We start from the raw sequence: 23,358 nt of genomic DNA on the forward strand, positions 1-23,358 counted from the left end.
GAAACACCACTTGGAACACTCTTTCTATAAGGCTCTGATCTCCATGTGAATGACAGGATTCAACCTGGCAAATCTTCACTGTACAGGCAATCTTTAACTACACAAATACTCGACTCTAGTCATGCACCATCCCAGATTAGTCAGCACAGATCTGCAGGAGGGCCCTGGCTGTCCTACGTATGGGCCACCATCGCTTTTGGGTAACAAAAGTCTTGCTGAAAGTACATACATCTGCATCAAGGGTTTACATGTAAGTGCCAAACATCTTTTACCAAGAGGTTTAAGCCTTTTTGCCCAATACTTCACATCTGTTTTTCTGCTAGCCTTATAATAAGAGTGCCCTCTGTATTTTTGTCTGGGTAGTTCAAAATACAGAAATGGGCTTCATGTCCAAATGCAGAGGGGACAAAAAGCGGTCAGGTTTTTATACAGAGTCACCAAAATCATGTGGTGATCTTCTACTTCGAGTTTATTTTGAAAAGGTTTAAGTAATGCAGTTGTCATTATTTCACAATTCGACTACAGAGTCCTGAAAATAAACCATTGCTAGAAAAATTAAACCTTTAATGCTTTGGGAAAATGCAACTCTGGTTACAAATCAGGAAAATGAAAAGCTGAGTTTAGGGAACTGATTTGGTCAATAAGGTGAAAAGTCAGTCTGTAACACAATAGCTGTAAAAATCGTTTGCTCAGGTTTTGGAATTGCTATGAATCTGGCAACATACTTCAAGTCAAACACCTTCTCAATACAGACATTTAAGCAACTGCTGTAAATGAGTGATCAAATGATTATTAAAATCCCATTTCATGGCTCCTCCTCCAGCGCCAGCAGGACACTCATGAAAGCTTAATATTGCTTTACAAGTTGAAATCCATTTTCAACATCTAAGAGAATTTTTATTACGTTCTACTGAAGAAATGATCAAAACAGATGCACGAGAGTAAATTTAAATTTATTTCTTTTTGCTTTGACTATATATCAAAACTGTGCAAAATTCTTCCCTTTTGAGTATCTGCCATCAGGCAGGGTCGATTTTTCCAGTGTGCTACAGTATCTTTGTGCAATAATTTTTTGCCATGATTTTAAGTTTAGCATACACCACTACTTGAGTAAGCTGCAGTACATGTTAGCAGTGAAGTCCTGCTGCAAATTTCAGTGGTTAATTTGAGTTATCCATGGAACTCGAGGAACTTGGTGTATCTTGCAAATAGAAACTTCTACTGACTCGAATTTTCAATTCTAAGAACGTATAGCTCATATTCAATAAAAATATTAGAGTAAATGGTGATTTGGGCAGAAATAAATACAAGAGGTAGCTTTGCAGTTCTTAAGGAAGACAGTTTTAACATTTCTGTTCCTCAGTTGTTCTGGGAGCGTTATAACAAGTGTTTCTCTTCCTCCCCACACCCCCCATAAACAGCACTGGCACTTCACCTCTCCTGGGCTAACACTTCAGTACGTGAATACTATCTTCCTTCCAGGATGGAGAGCACTTTAAATTTGATTCCAATTAAGCTCCCGTGTACCAGATCCTCTTTAGAGTGATTTCTGAAAAGCAAATACTTATTGGGACTACAGGGTTCTGCTCACCAGCACAAATGCTATATAGTTACCATAAAGTCATACTTGTAGGACAGCAAACCCTTGTATTAAAACAAAAGTATAAGCCAGAGCCTTACCACAAGCAAAAGCCTCAAACATATAGGTGGGCAATACCCCTCTGACTTCACTGCTCAAGTAAAGAACAGAGAGGACAGGACTTGGCCCCATTACTTTTATGAAGTAAAAACCCCCAAAAAACAAAACAAAAAAGGCTTTAATATACTAAAAACTAATTTCAAAAAGCACTTTAAATAATTTACGATCGATTCTATCAATTTGAAAAGAAGAGCCTGACAAAGGGCACAATCGTTTGAGAGAACCATATATATACACATCCTCATGTTAATTCAGGTCAAAACTCAAACCATGCAATCATTTACCAGACCCACGACAGTGAGGCATGGGAAGGCTCATCTGCCTGTTCACATTCTGACATAATTCACTTGAGAGACACCAGACAGGAATAGAAGACAAAGGGAGGAGTATGACCACTGAAGTTTAACTTCCTCAATAGTCTGTGTTTAGAATGCTGTAAATGGAGGATTTTTTTCTTTAAAGTTTTCTTTAGAGAAAAAGTTTAAATCCGTTTGTTTCTCTTTTTTCTTGAGAAGCAAATGTTCTTCATTGGGGTACAAAATGGCTCAGATGCAACAGAGGAGTAATGTCATGACTTGCCAGTTAAAAATTGACATCTGGGAATGTCCAAGACAAGGGTCAAAACAACACAGAATACTCCAATAAGGTAACTAGTAATGCCCCCAAAAAGATAATTCCGTATTTTTTTTTAAACAGCCTCTATTACAAGGCATGAGAATTCTACGGCAAATTGTTCATCATGGCAGAACATCAAATTAAAACGTCAAGACAGAAACAAGCAGAATATGGAGAGTTCGTTTGTGTTCTCTGTAGCAAGAACTTAGTTTACTGTGCCACAGCAGCGGATTTATAGTCCTCGCTCCTAGCCAAAGAGTATCTTAAATTAGACTAAGATGCTCGAGATCAAAACCATTTCCCTACGTGTCTGTACGCTGAATATTCCAACGTGGCTGGATCCTAACAGAACAGCCTTTAGAAGGACTCCATAGCACCTAATAAAAAGGAACAAAATTAACACCATTGTAGGCTCTGCTTCCTTCTCCACATTACGTGAGCAGATTCGATTTCAATTAGATCTCTGTGAATGTTTGGACACGTTTCGACACTTTGAAAAAGGCAAAAAAAGTTCCAAAATTAGATGCTGGTAAGTTACTGAACAGCACTTAAACAAAGAGTGCCCTTTGGGCTAGCTGCAATTTCTCCTAGTTTTCAGTCTGATGTCCACAGTGCTACATGTTGGAAAGCCCAAGGAATTTTGCCTGAATTTGATCACTCACATAGGCAGTTAGACTTTGAAAGCAATGTTTTTCGCAAGGATTACCAATGAAAGAATGTTTTAGGACACAATTGAATTTGAAATAGGTAAATGTTTTGAATAGATTTTTGAGTTTTATTGAAATCTTACATGAACAAGAAATTGGAAATACAATCACATCAAGGAACAAATTGCCACGGCTTTGACGTTTGTTGGTTTTTTTTTTTAAGCCAAACAAATTTTGTAGGGCAGATTTTCAAAAAGGTGTGAAGTTATAACAATTTAAAAACACAGTTAACCTACTTCTAGGAATGCAAAACATACAATCATGTTATTTTCAATACAAGAAAACTTAATTTGTTGTAATTTCTTAAAACTACTAAGACAAAGCACTAGCTTTTACTTTTATGTACAGCATACTCCTATGTAGTCTATCCCAAATCCAAAAAAAAAAGAAAAAAGAAAAAGAAACCAAAAAGAAAAAGAAACAAAAAAAAAAAAACCCTGTCCAAAACCAGAGGTTCTGCAAAATCATGATTGAACAGTGTGCCATTCCTGCTTTTAAACTGCTAAAATGAAGCTAAAATGATAATAGCATTGAAACCCCAGAGGGAGTTCAGGAATTCTGCAAGCCCAGTAATGTCCAAGTGCGTTTATGAAAAAAGAAAACTAAGAGACTCGAGTATATACACAATAGAGTGATTCTTCAGCCCAATACAAATGGCAGCCAATCGCTACTGAAGGATGAAACATTAAGCCAATTTTGTTTTGAAGGATGTAGAGCTATAGCCAATTCTATGTTTCCAATATTCTCAATCCCTCCTCACTTGTCTACTTCCACTGTTGCCCATAAGTATCCTGATAAAATTCTTGGTTGTCATTATTGTAACCATAGTTACCGGCATAGTCACCACCTTGCTGGAGCGGCTGTTGAGCGATGGGTTGGGAGCCCCAGTTCTGCTGGTTGTTGGTCTGACGGCGCTTGGAATCAGGTTGGTTGTACCCATCTGCCTTTCTCTTGCCTCCTACGTTGCCCCCTCGGTTGCCCCTGGCTCCACGAGCACCACGTCCTCTCTGCTGCTGTGCAGGACCCCCTCTCCCACCCCTGGCTCCTCTCGGCGGTCCCATGGGTGCCCCCCTCTGTGAATAGCCAGCTCTACCTCTTGGTGGTGGTGCTCCCCGCCCCCTAGGTGGTGGAGGGGCACCTCTCCCACCCCTTCCTCCTCCTCCTCTTCCTCTTATAGCATAGCCATCATCATAGCCGTAATAGGGATCTTCATAGCCACCACGGTAGTCATGATAGTCATAACCATAATAATCATCATAATAATCTTCGTAGCCATAGTAATCTGGGGGATAGCCATATCCACCTCTCCCTCCACGGCCTCTGCCTCTAATAGGAGGTGGCATGCGAGGTGGAGGGTAGTAATAATAGTCTTCATACCTATTGAGAAAAAGAAAGGTGCAGTTACTTATCTTCAAAAGTCTCCCAAAATACAGCATAAACTTCCCCTTGTTGATTAATACTACAGAGAAAAGGCATTCAGGTTCTTCTAAACTAGCTCGTATTTTACAGCAGAACTTTACTCTGCAGTGATAGAGTAGTGCAAGAATGAACACTCACGCAGTACTTCTGGAGGCCTGTCTGGCAGCCTGACGTTCTTTCCTTTTCTTATCCGGTGGTTTTGCTAACACTATTTCAATTTCTTCCCCTTCTATCTCTTTCCCATTCATTTCATTCATAGCCTGTACAAAAATTAGAAGAGAAAGAGCTAAAAATTTGTTTCCGTGCAAAAGGAAACCAACTTACTGAAAGAAAACAGATGGCTGGGCTGCTCCAAGCTGGCCTATGCCATGTGCTTCATTGCTGTGCTACTTCAACAGCATGTTACATCTCATTCTTTCAAGTCCCATTTGATTCACCATTTACAGTGAAGCAGCATTTAAGAAATTTCTCATTATATCATAAAGGAATGGGATTAAAACATATTGAGCATTGCTTTAGAATAAATCAGACATAACTCCATGGCTTTTTATGTTCCTATATTCCCTAGAAACGTTTCAGAAACACATTGACAGAAGTTCTCACTACTCACACTGATACAAACACTCACTGGATTTTTACAAGCCAGGTAGAGCACACACACACGCACACACACACACAAGGAAGTATTTTTATAGTTGGGCTTCCTGGCTGGTTGAATGTACTACATGAGTGCATCTGAGGAAATCAAGTGCCTCTGAGGACACATAGTTGAGGGAAAAGAAAAAAAAACTACTGAAACTTGGTGATTCCATCAAGTGAGGTAAGAATCCTCCAGAAAAGTAAGTGGAATTTGTAATGATCAAGTGCACACACAGAGAACTTCATACACATACACAGAGTATGATTAGGACTACATCCACTAATTCTTTACCTGGAGTTACCTGCTTTGCATTTAACATTTATGGGTATTAATATTTGCACACCTGAACAGCCACACGCCTCAAAACCATCAGACACCATGGAAATTGTTTTCAAAGAAGGTAGGAAAAGAGGAAGACACTGGAATCAGTGAGCCGATTCCATGCATTCCATACACTGACACCATAATGCTTTCACAAAACACAAACATCACACCCATATACAAAAACCTCTCACAAAATTCATAAGCCAGTTTAATGGCCATCATTCATTTGCATGGGGCAGATGTGGCAGTATTGCAGCTTGTTTCAGAGAAGATGAGCATCTGATGCTCTGCTGTATCACACCTGATCTCTCCTTTCTCATCTGCTGTTTTCAGTTGCTCAAATATAACAGAGCATTTAGAATTAAGGTCTCCTGGGAAGGGACTGGAGACTGTTTTAAGACCTACTACAGTAAACATGTCAGGAGGTGTTGCTGACTTACCCTTTCTGTCAACAGTCTCTTACCCCCTTTTGGACATGGTCTAAACCTACCCAAACTGACTTCAACTTCACCAAGAATGAGTGACATTCATCCTGAAGCCAAACTCAATTGTATTCTAAAACCATATTCTGACGGGTAGGAAAATTGTAAGCAATTAAATAGTTATAAAGTGATTAATAAGGTTGACTGAAGAGCTTTTGAACTGCCAACGTAGCCACATACAATACATATACCTGCTCAAGACTCCCAGCTTCAAAACACTTCCCTCCCCTCCTCCTTCTCCCCATAAACCATGGCTTTGAAAACAGATGGAATAATTTCTATAGAATTCAGTCCATTTAAGTACAAATACAGCAGAGATTAATGACCTTCTCAACTGCTCTCAGATGCAAAGGAAGACACCTTTGAAGCTTTAATAACCTTAAGAAATCATTTAGAAGAAACCCCCTCAGGAGCATGTACAGTTCAAAACAGGTTAATGCACCAAGGGAGCTGTTACTGCAGCTCTTCTCCCCTGCACAAGGAGGTTTTGAGCTACCTTACAATTTCTAGTCAATACTTTGGCACTCCAAAACTACACACAGCCTTTAAAGAGGGGTCTTTGAGAGACAACTGATACCTTCTGTCAGTGTTTCCTCAGATAAATTGGCTAGGTTGATCTTTTATTATTTTCCTCTTCTCTAGACTCTCCTGCATTGGTCTATACCTCTTTTCCAGTCTACTTGTTAACTTGCTACAGTTTTGTCCTCTGCAAGTTTCACATCCTCCTAGCTACTGAAATCATAGGAACAGAATTATTAGTGTTAAAATTCTCACAATGGGAACCTTATTCAATGGGCTCTACAAATTGTCTTATCTAGACATTAACTGTAAGGGAATTTCTTAAAACCATCTGTACAAAATCAACTGCTCATGTCAATTGAGTTAGGAAAGAATACTTGACCTACCTTCACTGCTGCACCTCTGTCCTCAAAATGAACAAAAGCATAATCCTTCAACTTCTTTACTCTTTCCAGCTTCCCAAATTCAGAAAAGGATTTCTCCAGAATTTCTTCTGTCACTGTAGTGGCCAAGTTTCTTACAAATAAAACTTTCACCTGGTGAAAAAATGAGAATGGACGTTGAAATCTTTCGAAGTCAAACCTCAAACGAAACCAACAGGAACTGGTGAGATGTTGTTCCCTTCTCCTCTCAATTTAGAAATTCTGGGTAACCTTATAAAATTCTGTACCTGTTAAAAATAAAGAAATAAATAAAAATAGCCTCAGTTACCTGTATGAGGTTTCTACAACTTCTCTCCTTCCACAGTTCCCTTCCATGACCAGAAGAATATCCAACTTTCATTTTCTGTTTCTGGGATGCTAAAAATCCCAGTAAATTTTTAGTAATACACTTCAAGAGCAGCAAAGAGTTATCCCAAACCAGAGGGACAAAGAGCACGTCATTGCCTACACTAAATTTCATCTTCACCTCACTCTGGAAAACGGCTTTACAAAACACCCACCTCACATTCATTATCCACAGAAGCATAGAACAGACTGATGTGTCAATCCAGGAGGACAACCCTGCACACTAAGATTTTCAATGGCAACAGGAGGTGGCAACAGCATGTTCTGAACATCCTACAGTGGCAACCAAGCTGCTGTGCTCAGCCCGTGCCATGGCCTCTAACTGCTTTTTCCTGCCTCAAAACTAGCATTGCTCAGTGGAACAAATCATTGTCACTATGGCATAAAGAAATTCCTCCCAAAGCACAAGAGTATCCAGTTCAGATTTACTTACCTTTGCCATGACTTCTGGATCAGGTTCCTCTACTGGATCAGCCCATTCCACTGTCACAACGTTTCCCCACACTTTTACTTTGCCGCTCATGAGGCGGCGGCGAGCTTGTGCTGCTGACTTGTGATCCTCATATTCCAAGAAGCAGAATCCTCGATTCTTCTTTTTATCATCAGGTTGATGATACAAGATTACATCCACCAAACCCTCTGAAAAACAGGTCTTTAGTATGAAGCTTCAAAAGGAAAGAAAAAATAATACAGTCTACTCTAAAATGCCTTCACTGTTTTTTGTAATACACAGCCTTTGAATTTAGCACCTGAAAGGGGGAGGAAGCACAAGAAAAGCAGAACAAACAACAGATGTCCATCCAATTTACCCAGAAAGAGCTCACCTAGCAGGTGAAATTCTCCAGAACAAACTTACCTCACACTCAGACTCTGCAAAACATCAACCTGAACAGTTCACACAGTGCAAGTTCTGTCTTTTGTTTTAGCAGTTTTACAGTTTTGAGAAGCAGACAGCATTAACATGTGGCATTTCCCCTGCCTCCAAGGGAAGCTGGAAAGAATTTCTTCCACATCTCTCCAAAAAAAAGGAGAGACAACTAAACGAATATTCACCTTCTGTTTTCACCACTTCCCTGAAGTACTTATAGATAGCAATCCTAAAAAAGAAGCAGTAGGTTAAAGCTTTCCTACAGGAACAAGAGCAGGCGATCAAGACCTCAATCTCTTATTTAAAGCAGAATCCTTCTTTCAGTGATGATGAGATGACTTCTCTTCTTCCTGCTTGTGGCATACACTGGGGAACAACACTGAAGAACTGGGACAAATTTATCTGTCATTAACCATTTCTACAGTAACATTCCATATAAACTGATTCAGTATTCCCTCTTCCCATGATTCCTCAACAATACATTTGTTTGAGGCTCCCCAAAAACGTCTCAGCTGTGAAAGCAGAACTGACTGCAGATCCAGTTACAAACACACAGGAAGCTGGAACAGGGAACAGAATTAGGACCCTCCATTTTTTTTCCTGAGTTCATTTGTTCTGTTTCCATCCCAAATTGTTAACCTACGACACCATTCATTTAACAATCAGTTACACAGACACTAAACTCTTTACACTCCACCATCAAACATCTTTGAGACAGAAAATTTCTACCAGAAACAAACTTGGAATCCAACCTGGAAACAGTTTAAACAACAGCTGAACACATCTGTCAAATAACCAGACCTACAAAACAGACTGCATGATATTTTGGGATCAGTGTGAAAGTCATTAAGAAAGCCTCACCTGTGACTTTACTGAATTCTTCCAATATGTTTTCCTTAGTCTTGTTCTTTGGAATTGACCCAACAAATAACCTGTTGTTTGCCACGGAGATGCATACTCCAAGGTGCTTCCCGGGACGGATTTCATAGTTGTCACACTGAGGAGAAAAAAAAAGCAGCCACTCATTTGCTTTATCCACAATAATACAGATAAAAAGATCCCCAAAATCATAAAATCAGCTATTTCCTTCACGGTAAACTATTTTTAGACATAGTGTTTTGAATTCGCATTGCAAGAGAACTAGAACTGCAGTATTTGGGGCAGCATTCACTTGGAAAAACATTACCAAGCTTAGGTTTTCCAAAGAAACTTCACAGGTTCTGCTGAACGGAAAGCTGCAAACAAACTGAGGTACAAGGAACAATACGGAACAAATACAAACTACATGGGGCAAATTCATTCACCCACTCTTTATCACAGACTTGAATGATCTTTCTAGACAACTGCTGCTTGCTTTCTGGGCTGGGACTTAATGTCACTCATTGCTGCTCTTAGTAATAAGCAAATACAGAGCATTAGAGATACTATGAGTTCTTCCACTCTGACAGCTGACACAAACTGACTTGTTTGGTGCAATATCCAGTCTTCCATCGGTGGCACATCGCTTGCTACATGTCCTGTCACTTCAGCATCTTCCCTTTCATCTCCCTCAATCAGTAAAAATTTCAAGTAACAACTCTGAGCACCTTCAACTTGGTGAAAAAAGCAAAAAGTTTCACAGGAACTTTTCCTTGGTGACAGCAACTCATATTCACCAACTTCAAACACCAAAACCCAGGAGCAACCAATTGTAAAAGCAGATTTTGTGTACGTCTTTTAGGAAACATCCAAGTAGGTTCCAGAAAGGAAGAACTGCCTAAGCAGGGAAATGCAATCCCTAGTCCTAGGAAGAGCCGAACAGAGCAACCGCAACTATGTCTAAATACAGGAAAATATCTGAGGTAACAAACAGTGGAATATTCAGAGGCAGCAATTCCTTTCCAGCCCTTACAATGCAACAGAATCATCTAGATATCTCTAGGTTTCAGGTTCCCCTGTCCCAGCTTTAGTAGATGTTTAGGTTTTCCCTCCCTTTTTCATACAGGATCAGCTGAATTCTGCTAAGGCAAACGAGACTGAGCATTTTACCTGTTCCGGTTCAAAGCACAAGCAGTATTTCACAGCCATATCCAAAACCTTGGGAGATACACATTGATCTGCCTAATTCTACTGCCTCCTCTCAGGCAGAGGCAAGGCCAGATGATTCAGGGCCCCAGTCAGACTGCTGTCTCTCATTTTAACTCCAGGGATTGCTCTGTGTCCATTGCCAAACCATGCAGACGCGGGCCAAGTCAGCTCCCCATGTAGTGAGCTGACTGCAGGACTGTCATTGGAAAGAAATAAAGGCCACTGCAAACCACAGAGCACCAAGGCAGAGACGTCCTCCAGCACAGCAGCACAACAAAGCATCTGCGATCAGCTCTTTATAGTAGGAAGGGTGATAAAACTTAAAACACAGTGAAGCTTAAAGTAAGCTCTTAGTATAATCACCCAAGTACTCCAGCAGACCGCAGAAGGCTATAGCAGACTGGTCCTAAAAGTGGGTTATTTGTATACACTAAATGAAATCAAGAGGCAGTTTTTAAGAAAGGAAAATTTTGAGCCTCTCAATGGATGCTTTAATGAAACACTTCAACGACTTCATTATCTCAGATATTACCAAAATGCTATTTACATTATCTTGTCTGTTGGAAAGTAGGTTACTCACCAGTTTGACTGCTTCCTGTGCTGCATCTTTACTACAAAAGGTAATGAAAGCGTAACCTCTATTCTGACCAGAAAGAGGATCCATCATGAGGCGCAAATCCCAAATGGGACCGGCTTTCTCAAAGAGTGGTACCAATTCATCTTCATACAAATCCCGGGGAATTTTACCAACAAAAACCTAAAAAAGGAAGAGGACACTTATTAAACCAAGCTTTTCAGAAATCCAAGCTTGCTGTTGATACTTAGAAGTTCTTGGGAAATGAAGTACACAGGCCAGAAACCATCACAGCAGAAACACTGCAGCCAGCATTCCAGCATGTCCTAATGAGTCTTCTAAACCTCCCACTCTCAGTACTCGGTTTTACATAGAATCACAGAATGGTTTGGGTTGGAAAGGACCTTAAGATCATCCAGTTCCACCCCCCTGCCATGGGCAGGGATGCCTCACACTAGACCATGTCACCTAAGGCTCTGTCCAGCCTGGCCCTGAACACTGCCAGGGATGGGGCATTTACCACTTCTTTGGGCAACCTGTGCCAGTGCCTCAGCACCCTCATAGGGAAGAACTTCTTCCTTGTATCTAACCTGAACTTCCCCTGTTTAGTTTAAATCCATCACCCCTTGTCCTGTCGCTACAGTTCCTGATGGAGTCCCTCTCTGGCATCAGTCAAGTATCTTCAGTCATGAACAGAACAGAATAGTTCAGTTGGAAGTGACCTACTATCATCTGGTCCAACTCCCTGACCACTTCAGGGACGACCAAAAGTTGAAGCACACTAAGGGCATCATCCAAATGCTTCTTAAATAGCAACAGGCACAGGGCATCAACCTCTCCAGGAAGCCTGCTCCAGTGTTTGAACGCAAACAAAAGCCAATAAATAATTCCTTTAAAACTACTAATCTCAGCCAGCCCTTTCAAAACTTCGTATACAATACCCAAGTCTTCTTCGCTTTCTGCACATTGCATGAAATAAACCTTTTGCTGCTGTCACCTAAAATCCTTTTACGTTGTAAACAGAGTCAAAGACCTAGAAGTCAGGGTTCTACCTATTCATACAGCTAATACCCCCAGTGGTCACTTTTTAAGTGAGGCACCATAGGATTTAGTAGGGTGGACCATGACGTCTGACAATTTAATAATCTATTTTACATCTTCAAAACTTTACATAGCCTTTCCTAGTATATTCCACCTGCTTTCCCCACATCATCCTTTTATCTGCCTTTTGCAAGATACTGATGAGAAAGAAAGACTAAGACACACATGGAAGAATGTTTTCCTCTGCAATACTTTAAACTTTTGCTTGTAAGACAGTTTATTTTCATGTATTTCTTATCTATCACTTTGCACAACAATACAGCACAGCAGTCACGTTAGGCTGTATATACTAACCTCTGTTCCAATACCAGGCTGAACACCAGAATATACAGTATCTGGAGGAGGGCCCCCATATTTCCTCTGTCCTGTAGTTACATCCAAAGTGTAACCAGTTCTCTCTAGCAAAGCCTGAAAAAGGAAAAGATTAGTCAGATTAGTTACAGGGGCGAGGACAGCGGATAAAATATAAAGAATAAAAAAAGTGGCCTAAAATAAGTATTTCCTTATCCGCACCTTGCCACAAGGTACATATGGACAGACAGCACCTACAAAAAACCATGTTATTGTGGGGGTTTAAAAAACCACCACCACAAACAGCAGCATTTGTTTTATACTACAAGGTCACTGGAAAGAACTCTGTTTTCCCTTATTTTCCACTTTATATGTAGTACCCCAAGAACTCCAGTACACCAGACCATAGTTAGGTCTTTGCACAAGAGAAGGCTTTCCTAATACACTAAGACCTTGTTCAAATCAGTCTCAAAGTAATTTTATGAGTGCGTAAAAGCTTTAATATAAAAGGACAACTAAGATAATTCTTAAACAGATATCAGTGTTTTCAGAGACTTTACATCAGTTCATGCATTTTGGCAACTGTGTCATCAGGAAGATGTGCATTTCAAACAAGGACACTCTCAAGTCTCCATCATACATTTATGTCTTTAAAGCCAAGTGTGAATAAACTACTCCAGGTAGCATTGATGCTTTTTAAGCACATCCAGAATTACTTCAGTCTCTGTACAGGAGATGTATCTGGTAGTACAGACTAATCAGTAGCTTCTAAATGTTACCTTAATCTTTGCTTCATCTGGTCCCTTCGTTGATTCCTGTACTTTGCTGCCTTGTTTCTCTCTTTGCCTGTAGGTCTTCATAACTCCACATAAAAATGCACTTTTGTTCTGTAGATACAATTTACAAAATAATTCAATTGTGTGTATGACAAGCCCTGGGAATCCACTGTATCTCCCTCCAGACCATGAGGTCACTATATCCTACCAATGCAATAAAAAAAATCCTTTAGCAAAATATAACCATTAATTGAACAAACTTGTCAGATTGGAAAAACTGGTCAGATTCCAGAGAGTATTTTTACCTTATTTTCTTATTTGCACACTCATTTTTATTATCTGTGAGCTTTTGTTTTGCACTCCAATACCTACACGTTTAAGGCAATTTTAAACAGGCTTGTGATTTGGGCTTGAAATATAAGAATACAGCAAAATCAATGAATTTCTAAGTTACAACTCTCCTGCCAATAATGCCAGAACACTCTTTATACTTATGTGCTCACACTCCTGGAGCTCTCACCTTACCTGTACATGCGACAGGTCACTTTCTTTAAACTGCTGTAATACAGAGAGGGCTCCTTCTTCATTAAATTCCCTAAGAGCATCAATTGCTCTTTCATCAAGATCGACATAAGCTACCAACCCTAAAAGTTAAAGATAAAGAAGTTACAGATTTCTATTGAATTTCATACAAACTAAGAACTATGCAGTTTGCTCTTAAAGTCAAAAAAAGTTACGTTCCATAGCAATAGAATTATACATTTAATATAATTACATATTCCTACACAAGTATATGAAAGAACATGAGTACAACAATGAAAAAAAGTTAAATTAAAATGTATATACCTAGGCACTAACTAATGTGCAAGATTATAGCCCATGTGGAACAGTTCTCTAACATTCGGGAATGCAATCTGCTGCACAAAGGCAGTATCACACACCAGGGTTTGAAACAATGACCTCTGGCTCACTTCTAGTAATTTGGAGTTTGTTTGTCTTTCGTTTTAAGTTTCACACTTCCCTCTCTTGAGTAAAGCTGTTCTAGAGTAAGCTGACATGTGAACATTACAGGTATCCTGGTGTACATGAAAAAGGAGCTACCTGACTGACGAACAGATCCTTAGGAAGCTGAACTCCAGAAAATATAAGGAAGTAGAATGGTTTGTTCCCTCTTTTCTCCAACTTCAAAAAGCAAAAATCAGTGTATAGGTGTAAAATTGTGTTGCTCTATGCAGTTCCAAGAGCCAGAATTCAAAAAGGTATTATTTCGAGCCCTGCTATGTACCCGAAAAGGCTAATGTTAATTTTACAGGTACAGAATCCCCCAAGAAACATTGGACCAGTTCTGAAACACTCTTTTTTAAGGATCTTTACAGGTGATTTCTTTCCTTTTGTAATGTGCTTGCATAAGCTGTGGAGCGAGAAGTACAGACTTTAAGATTTGCACTTTTTAAACTACACAAGGCAATTTAGGAGAGATACCAAGAACTCCACACGCTTTGCAACAGCTTGACCTCCAAAATACACAGATTGTTTCACTGCTACTTGAGTTCAAAAACGCACAGTAGTGCCAAGCCCAAGGACTACATTTCAGAAGTGATCCTGCATATTGGAAGGCACCTGTATCTTTCATGTAAAAGACCTCAGCAGATTAAAAATCCCTTGAGTTCAACCCCAAATTTAGCTTGGGTGTCAGAAGTAGTTCGCTTCACTGACAAACCCCTGCACAATGCGAACATCTTCAGTGGCACTGAGGAAGTGTGAATAAATGCTTTCAGGTTACTCATGCAGTGGATTTACACTAGATAGTCAGGTTCTGGGCTGAAAAGCTCTTAAAATCCCTTGAGAACTCCTCACAACACAACCTAACTGCAACACGTGTTAGAGCCCCACAAGTTCCTCTGCCCAGGCACTTACATCTTCTCTCAAACCATCAAGTGCACATCATCGTGACCCACAGTTAGAAATTGTGTGTCTAAAGCCTAGAAAAGCTGGTAAAGGCTTGATGAAAGCTCACAGTGAATGACTTCCAAAAGACATCACCCACGTGAGCCAGAGTATCGTACTGAAGATGGGGAAGGTATTGGGTTTGAACTGCCTTCGTTTCATCAGTAGAATTTTTACTTTCCTCAACAAAAACTGTCATCTTGCCACCAAGGCATTCAAGATAAGCGCATAGAGCAGTACTACTGCTTCTTCTGAATCTGTTCACAGAACACACTCTAAAGAGGAAAAGGAAGCCTCTGGCTATAGGACAAAATAATAATAAGGGCGGGGGGATACAAAAACGAACTAGGAAAACCTTTGTATATAGAGAAACCTGTCTAGAAGTTGCAGAGACCACTCGCTACCAGCAAGGTATTACTCGGTTTGCTAGATAGCTTAGTCCTCAACTTTGTTAGTGTCAAACTGAACATTGCAGTGTAATAACCAACATGGATTAAACTGTCCACTCAAAACTTGAGAGAACAAAAAATCCACAGGCAGACTCAATTCAAATGTAGTCCCAGGCAAGACAAGCTAGTTGCTTCCCTCACTAAGTCACCTATCCAGCCTTTGAGTGTTTAAGAACCACTGTGAGGAGTTGACAGTAGAAAAGTAAAAGCAAAATGATGATTCGGATTGAAGGAAAAAACCAAAATGTACAGTTTAGTATTCTCAAACATACATCTTTATTTGACAACGTCTAAAGCTAGTGCTCTGTGCCCTAAAGCAACTAAGATAGCACATACAACGCTAAGGATGTGTCAAGTAATTAGTCAATGTCAAACCCAATTTGCCTTTAGGGAAGTCAAAGTAGCAAAACATTCAGAGCTACACAGATCAAAAACAATGAATTTTTAAACCTTAATCTATGAAAAATTTGAAAATGGTATGCCCTCACTTTCATAACCAGTCAGAAACAAGAAATGCATATTATACCTGTCTGAAATATTTCATCAAGTCTCTCTGCCACCTTCTGTGGGAGGCCTGCCTCTATCAGTGTCTTGTAGTGTTCTGTGTGAGTTACACTGGAAGTATCCATTGGTTCTTCCTCTTCTTTTAACTGTACCGCATTACCATTCACCTGATTAGCCATTTTATTATGCTGCTGGAAAAAATTCAGGAGCTATATTACAATAAGCCAGAAATAACTAGTTTGTAGGACAATGCATGATTTATCTAAACTAATTTGTATACATGCTGCAAATGACCTGTATCAAAAGTTTTATTTAATACTTTTTGGATGCAGCTGATCTAAGTTTCAAAAGAAAGTAAAACCCTTCATACTATGGAAAATGTACATGGAAGAATTTACATGAATTCTTTAAAAATGTACTTCATGTACATAACAAGGTCTAAACTTCACTGTCGGTAAGTTACTGGTTACCAGCGCAGCTAGAATGTACGGGGACACGAGAACAACATCCTTCAACCAAGAGCCAGAAGAACTAGTGCTATTTTCATTTCCCATTCCTCTACTTGGCAAACAAATCGTTCAAAACGCAGTGAACACACAACCCTGCAGGGTAGCTTCATGGATAAAAATGTCAATACTTGTTTGCTAGTTTTTGCTTGCTTGGCTTGTTGCCATGTCTTCCTTCAAACCCAACATGCTGCAGAAGACTAACCCAACGCTTCCCCACAACGCTGGTAGGGCTCAATAAGGAGAGAAAGAGAACAATTGCACTCTAATGCACATTATAATTCAAAACTGCAACTGAAGCGTTTCCATGCTTTCAGTTTTACTGAAATAGGAGCTCTACAAATCACAGCTACTTTTTTTTATAATACATAACTTATTGGTTTAAAAGGAAGCCATGACTGCAGCATCTTCAGTTCTTACATCAATAAAAAGACTTGCTTTCGGAATAAACGAACTGATTCCAAATACGTGCACTGAAAAATGCACAACTATCTTCTCAGACAATTCCAGGGGGCTTTGCCCAATTCATTACAACCAGTTCCAATTTCTCAATTCGCCAGCCAACCGATATTTAGCACTCTCGAAATAAAAAGGCTGACAAGAGACAATTCAACTACCCAGCAGAGAACATTAGGATGATCAGCTGTTAAGTTCAGAAACAAAATGAACCTCGGGCTTCAAAAGATAGGGAAGAAGTCGATGATCAGAAGTGAAATGATAAGCAGATAGACAAATGCAGCATGGTTGGAGCAACGCAATTAAGTACTGGAATATAGGCATGAGGATGATTCAAGAACGGTTGGGTTTTTTAAACGCTGAAGCCTCAAGCTATTTACTATGCTGCAAAATGAGTCTCCAAACACAACCGCACCTCTAACAGTCACCTGGGTACCCATCCCTTCTAGACTACAGCTCACGAGCTGCTGGAAGATATCCTATGAAGATGTGCAAGCTTGAGCAAGGAAAAAGAAAAAAATCATTTCTTCAGACAGAAAAATAATGATTTTAATAAAGGTGTCTTGGCTTGAAGGGCAATTTAAAAGAGATGTAACGCAGCCTCACGCTGTTTCTCTGCCAGGTACCACTTCTTTATGCAATTAGTAAGGGGAAGTTTTCCTTAGCTACACAGCACATGCACATATATACACACATTCTATTATTTGATGAAGAGAAATTGCTTTCTAGGCAATTCAGTTTACTTACAAGTAACCATGACTATAGCCTGATTACTGAAGAGAAAAAAAATGCCATCTGAAGAGCACTACTACAGCAATGCTTATCTATCAGAACTGAACTCTCAAACACTAACTGAAGTTTCTTTAGGTTACAAAAACAATGGAAACCAAAACCCAGCTACATGTCTGCTTGCCAGACAGCCTCTGCAAGATCTCCAATTTGAAACAGTACAGGGCAGAGGAGGTTTAGTTAAACTGACAGTGCTTTGGAGGCAGTATCGTTCCCATTGCCTCGTCTCAAAAACGCACAGGATGCTATACACAAAAAAGATACACAGAGGGGGGGTTTCTTTGTGTTCTCCTTTTTACTGCCTTGTAAAATCAGTTACTTACACATATGTTGTCTTCTCTGCACACAAAAGAATACACACCACGAACTGTGAGGCTAGGCCAATACATAAATACAGGAAAGTGATACTAAACAATTCCAAGTACCTTCTAAACATCAACAGCTTATGGTGATGCTCTCAGACATCTTTCTGTGACCCCAGATTAGCTTCCAAGTGTCACACACCCAGAAGTTCAGCACTACTTTCAGCGTTGCCTACAGCTGAACAGAAGGGTGACAGCTCTTCTGCGTCCAGGCAGAAAGCCTTCATCTGCACCTCAGTAACCCAAACATCTGACAGGCAACATTTCCTGCTCAATGGCGTGAAAAGATCTCTACTTTCACCACAAACATACACCAGTGTGTGGAGCAATATCTAACCCCTAAGCAGCAGATCACTACACAGCACCACAGCTGATCAAATGCTTTTTTTAAGCAGGTTTGTAGACAATGTCAATTAAGTCTCAGCATTTTAATTCACTAGCTTAAGGCTTAGTATCCTCAAAGTCAAATGCAGTGGATGTTCATCAGCCACAAGTTCAGTTTGGGTGCTCAAATTTTAGCTACTTCCTGTCACACAAACTTAAAAGACTTTCTTAAAAGAAATCTACTCTGGACAATTCCGAAGTGACACAGATGTCAAAATATTCAGGTCTCAACAGCATCCAGAAGAAATAGATTTCTTTTCACAGCTATAGTAACAGATTGCAAGCTTGGCCTGAAATCTGAGATTAGACTGCCTTTTCTTCCTGAATGATCACGAACAAGCAAAATGCCATCTCTTACAATACCGAATGTGCACTCTGAGCTCAGCAGAGATACAGTCACAGCTGTAGAAGACTGCTTAGCTCACCCTCTACATAACATCAACTACATGTAGCTATCGAAAAGATTCAACTGAATTTTATCAGAATGGAAAACACACAATGATTTTATTAACATTATTGGTTCTCCTCTAAAAAAAAAATACTAAAGGCATACTAAAGAAAAAGAGTGGTATCTGTTTGCATGTGCAGCATCTCCACGTGACTCAGCCCATGACAGGCCACATGCACTCAAGAGGTTTTCATTTCAGTGAATTAAAACTCAAATATCTAGGAAAGAGGGAGACTGGTTGAATTGAAAAGATTTTAAGTGTGGATTATAAGTGAAGGATTATGTATATTAATGTGTAGGGGATGTATTTGCTTTTAAAACGCGCAGAAATGGATGAATTTAAAAGACTGTACACAAAAACATGCTTACCAAGTGAGTGGCAGCAAAAAATACACACCGAGGGCAACTTTACATGAGCAAGGAGAATTTCCACTGGTGCCTGAGAGGTTACTGAGCTTCCCCACCTCAGGACTGTGTGTACGGGGAACGGGGGGGACTGTCTTGTTTTGAACTTCACACTGTTGTTGCCAACAATGTTTTTCTGAAGACCATGAATACTTCATGACATAAAACATGTTTTTAGCCAGCCGCTATCTTCCACCTTGAATTCCTGCATCTCTAAGGAGTGATTTGCAAAGTGACTAGTCCCTTTTTTGAAGCTCGACTCATATGACAAGTGGGAGGTGAAAACTACAGGTGCTTCTTTACCCAGAAACCACCTTCTTTTTCATGTTTAATAACTCAAATGGCTCAAATAGTATTTTTCCTACAAAACAAAGTATTACCACACACCTGAAGCCTGACAGCAAATGGCATCTTGAAAACGGAAACTTGATCTCAGCCTCTATCCAACACTGTTAAAGAGCCATGTCACTATTCCCTGTATTTTATACCATGTCTTTAACAGAGGTTGCCACCCACAGACTATCTAAGTATAACTCCAATTAATTATAAATTCACAGTCTGGTTAACTCAAAATGTGCTTAGTAACAGCTTATCTGAGCAGGAATGGCAATTGCTGGCAAAGGGGCAATACCTCAAACTACCATAACCAACTTCCCAGTGATTATACATCAATGTTGTTCCCACCCTTCTGTTAACTAACTTTTGAGGAATTCAGCTTGGCTTGCTCAGGTGCACAGGAAGTACAGCTAATTCCTACGTAAAAACTTTGCACCAAAGCCATCCAACTTGCTTATGTTACTATTCCTTCTATGTAATACATCATCTGTATCAAACATTTCAGTTATATCACATTAAAAACAGCACTGAGGGAAAGTTGTGGAGTTTTTTTGGGGGGGAGAGATTTGTTTTGAATGAACCACAAGAAAACAAATGTAGCCCCTATAGTTACACCTTACACTTCAAGAAGATTCTTGTCGAAATAGGAAGAAACACAAGTGAGAGGAAGATAAGAACTCAGATTAAAAGACTGAACGGGAAATTTATTAAAGCCTCACTTTTTCACAAACATTACTGGCACATCTTTTATTTTTTACATGAAGGCATTATATAGCCATAGCTTATTCAATCACAGAAAGTACATTTTAATAGCTTAATGATGATACACTAAGTATTTATTAGCATGAACTACAAGAAGACTTGTTCTAAAGTTATAACACCCTGAAGAACCTCACACATTAGGCAGGTTTCCATCCCAGCATTTCAGTGGCAGACACTCTTTACAACACAACCAGCATCCTCACCCCTTCAGCCAAGAGGGCTGAGCCTTCCCCATTCCGTAACTTCATGGAATGAAAAACCCTGAGAACCTCCATCGTGATGCTAAGCAAGAGACTAGCACAGCCCGTAGAGAAACTATGCTTCAGTATCTACACAAGGGTCACTGGGAGATGACTTTATCACAGCAGGGTAGCACAGTGCGCACAGCACCAGCAAAATACAACACTGATGGCACCAGCAGCTGCTCACCTGACCCATAACATCTGTACCTGCTCATTTCTACCTGGCCTTGGCCATTCAGACACCCGGTGTTTGGGTTGTACGGTACAGCCTTGATGGCACTCCAGCCCAAAGCAACACTTCCAACAAAAACAAGCTTTGGTCTAACTTATCCTCAAAGAATTTTTCAGGTCTTTGCCTGAGAAAGGAAGGAGTATTGCTTTTTAGGACAAAACTAGTCAGTTGAGCGCTAGCGGGAGACTCAAGTGTCATTCCAAGAGTGTTCCCATCTAGACAGAAAACCTGAGAAGGAAGGATATTAAACACTCCTGGGAAATAGCCTCTAGGATACAAAATTATCAAGCAGACTCTGCTAGCTTGCAAACGCCAAGGTTTGCATAGGTAAAAAAAACATAATACATTGCAAGATGCAGAATTGGGGTTGGATTACCTTTACTTTTACAAGCCAGGTCAAAATTCAGTGCTAAACAAAGTGCAATCTTGAAGAAACGGGAAAAAAAAAAAAGAAAAGAAAGAACAGCTTCATGAGCATTAAATTCCTTCGCAGCACAAACTGCTGGCGGGATCCCTCAGTGTGGTACACAGGGAAAGGGAACCAAGCAAGTCCAGCATAGCTTAAGTAAAGAATGAGCCCCATTCAAATACTGACAGGTAACACGGCTGCTACAACCCAGTAACTAGAGCTTTATTTTCAAGATAACAGCGATAACGACGTACTTCAGCAAAACTTTTGGCGTTTAGTAATAATAAAGGCGATAAAGGCGTTTAGCAAAAGATCATTTAAGAAAAAACAACGTCTTCGCAATGGAATCCTGCCGCATCTCCCCTCCGGAGCCCTTGACAAGTGTCACACTCTCCCGACCGAAGCGCTGAGCGCGACCCCGAGGCGGTGAGCGGGGCAGCGCAGCTCTGCCTCCCCGCAGCCGGCTCCCTCCGCGCTCTGCCTTAACCGCGGCCCCAGCGACCCGCTTCCCGCTGAAACCTTCCTTCAGCCCCCCGAGCGCGCCGCGGCCTGAGCCCGGCCAACCGCAGCGCCGGGCGGGGACCGGGCACCGCGAGGGGAGCGCGGAGCGCGTCCCGGCCGCCCGCCGCATGCAAACCTAACCCGCACGGCGGGGCGGAGCGGGGCCAGCCTCGGCCCGCGGCCGCGCCGCCCTCCCCCCGCCAGGCCGCAGGGCCCGCCCCCGGGGCCGCTCCCCGGCGCCAGCTCCCGCCGCGGCCGGCCCCCGCCCGCCCCTCCGCGACCTGCGGAGCGAACACGCCGCGACCGGACACCCCCCCCACCACCACCGGCGACGCGCCCGCCCCGCTCTCCTTCGCGGCGCGAACGCCCCGGGCTCGCCTCCGCCAGCGCCGGGCCTACCCGGAGCCCGCGGCTGCCCGCCCCGCCGCTGGGGAGGGGGGAGCCTACGCGGGAGGCCCCCGGTCCCCGGCCGCGGCGCTCTGCGGTCGGCGCGGGGCGGCGGCCCCCGCCGGGGACTCACCGGAGCGGGGCCTGCGCGGCGCAGCTCGGGCCCAAGCAGCGACGGCAAATGGCGCGCGCTCCTCCTTCTCCTCATGGACGGCGGCGCGACCCCGGCAACACGCGGGGTTTCCCGGAACTGTTTCCAGGGACCACTGCTTCACCCACTCAGCAGCTCACGCCTTAGACGAGCACCAGGAGGAGCCAATGGGAAGAAGGAGGCGGGACGCGCGGGTCCTACCGGTGACCAATGAGCCGGGAAGGCGCCGTAACCAATCGCGCGGCGCCTTCAGCCCGGCGCGCCGGTAGGGCCGGGGCTGGGGGGATTTAAAGGGGCAGCGCCGCCCGCGGGGCTCTGAACAAAGGGAGCGTGAGGAGCGCGCAGGGGCCGCCCCCGACCCGCCTCTGCCGTGCGGAGCAGCGCGGGCACCGCCCCTGCGGCCGGGCGGAGCCGGGCACGGAGCCTGCGGCAGCGGCGGCGCACCCAGGACTGGCTCCCCCCGGCAGCCCCTGGGGTTAACCCTGGCCTCTCCCGGGAGCTGCCTCCGGTCCCGCGGGAGGCGTTGTGGCTGCTGCGGGAGCCGCGTCGTGCTGGAAGCGAGCGAGGCCGGTTGCGGTTGGCTTCCAGAGCTGGAGGGAGCGGCAAGAGCTGCGGTTCAGACCCCTCAGTGCATCGCTGCCGGTGTGTGAGCGCTCCGCGGCTCACTGCGGGTGCTTCCGTGCCTCGGTGGTTCGGTCGGCGCTTGGTGCCGCAGCTACACGCATCTGAAGGAAACCGGGTTGTTGGCACCGGCGGGGTTGCATTGCCTTCATCTCCTGGTGTTGCTGCTGCATAACGGGACGGTCAGCGGATGGGTTGGGGCCGGCTGTATCCCGGAGCCCTGCGTGCAACAGCATCTGCGTGCGGGCGGACGGTCCCTCTCGGGTCTGGTGAAGAGCTACGAGCAGCAGCTTTCTACTCTGAGAAGGTCCTTCCAGGAGTTTAACCACGAAATGATTCTCCTGAAGACTCTGTGTGTGTCTGTGCAGCTTGCTAAGGATGTGTTGATGTGTTAATCCATCACTGTTCATGTGGAGCATGGGTAAACTGTGTGTGTGAATGGAAGTGTTCTGATACAGAAGCCGAGGCAAACTCACCTGTGATGGAGTGTTCAGTCTGTCTCGCTGGACCTGCCCAGTGGCAGATGTGCTGCTTCGCGTGTGGAATGTGACTTCCTTCTGTGGATTTGGCAGTAGTGACAGCTCTTCTTTGCTGGAT

The 23,358-nt window shown here is 42.5% G+C and overlaps 1 protein-coding gene across 4 annotated transcripts; it reads right to left on the bottom strand.

The window, feature by feature from the left end:
• Nucleotides 1–451: 451 nt before the first annotated feature.
• Nucleotides 452–22,253, bottom strand: HNRNPR (heterogeneous nuclear ribonucleoprotein R). 4 transcript variants are annotated; one of them, XM_030503731.1, is made up of 11 exons: nucleotides 22,123–22,253; nucleotides 15,793–15,961; nucleotides 13,396–13,514; nucleotides 12,874–12,981; nucleotides 12,098–12,211; nucleotides 10,709–10,885; nucleotides 8,923–9,058; nucleotides 7,627–7,832; nucleotides 6,792–6,941; nucleotides 4,579–4,700; nucleotides 452–4,398 (listed from the first exon to the last, which is right to left on the bottom strand). In XM_030503731.1, exons 1-11 carry the CDS (start codon nucleotides 22,195–22,197, stop codon nucleotides 3,786–3,788), a joined length of 1,989 nt encoding a protein of 662 aa, XP_030359591.1. In that variant the 5' UTR covers nucleotides 22,198–22,253; the 3' UTR covers nucleotides 452–3,785. The 4 variants fall into 4 exon arrangements, with proteins under 4 accessions (XP_030359591.1, XP_030359590.1, XP_030359592.1 ...); XM_030503730.1 differs by having other exon boundaries at nucleotides 15,793–15,979; XM_030503732.1 differs by having other exon boundaries at nucleotides 15,793–15,958; nucleotides 22,123–22,252.
• Nucleotides 22,254–23,358: the final 1,105 nt, after the last annotated feature.

The sequence above is a fragment of the Strigops habroptila genome, chromosome 12 (assembly GCF_004027225.2).
Source record: "Strigops habroptila isolate Jane chromosome 12, bStrHab1.2.pri, whole genome shotgun sequence".
NCBI lineage: Eukaryota > Metazoa > Chordata > Aves > Psittaciformes > Psittacidae > Strigops > Strigops habroptila.

Coding starts and splice junctions, on each gene's coding strand:
- HNRNPR (XM_030503730.1), bottom strand. CDS start 22,197: ATGAGGAGAAGGAGGAGCGCGCGCCATTTGCCGTCGCTGCTTGGGCCC. Junction 12,982..13,395: donor GTGACCTGTCGCATGTACAG/GTAAGGTGAGAG, acceptor TTGTATCTACAG/AACAAAAGTGCATTTTTATG. Junction 9,059..10,708: donor CACAGGAAGCAGTCAAACTG/GTGAGTAACCTA, acceptor TTTTCTCCTCAG/TGTGACAACTATGAAATCCG.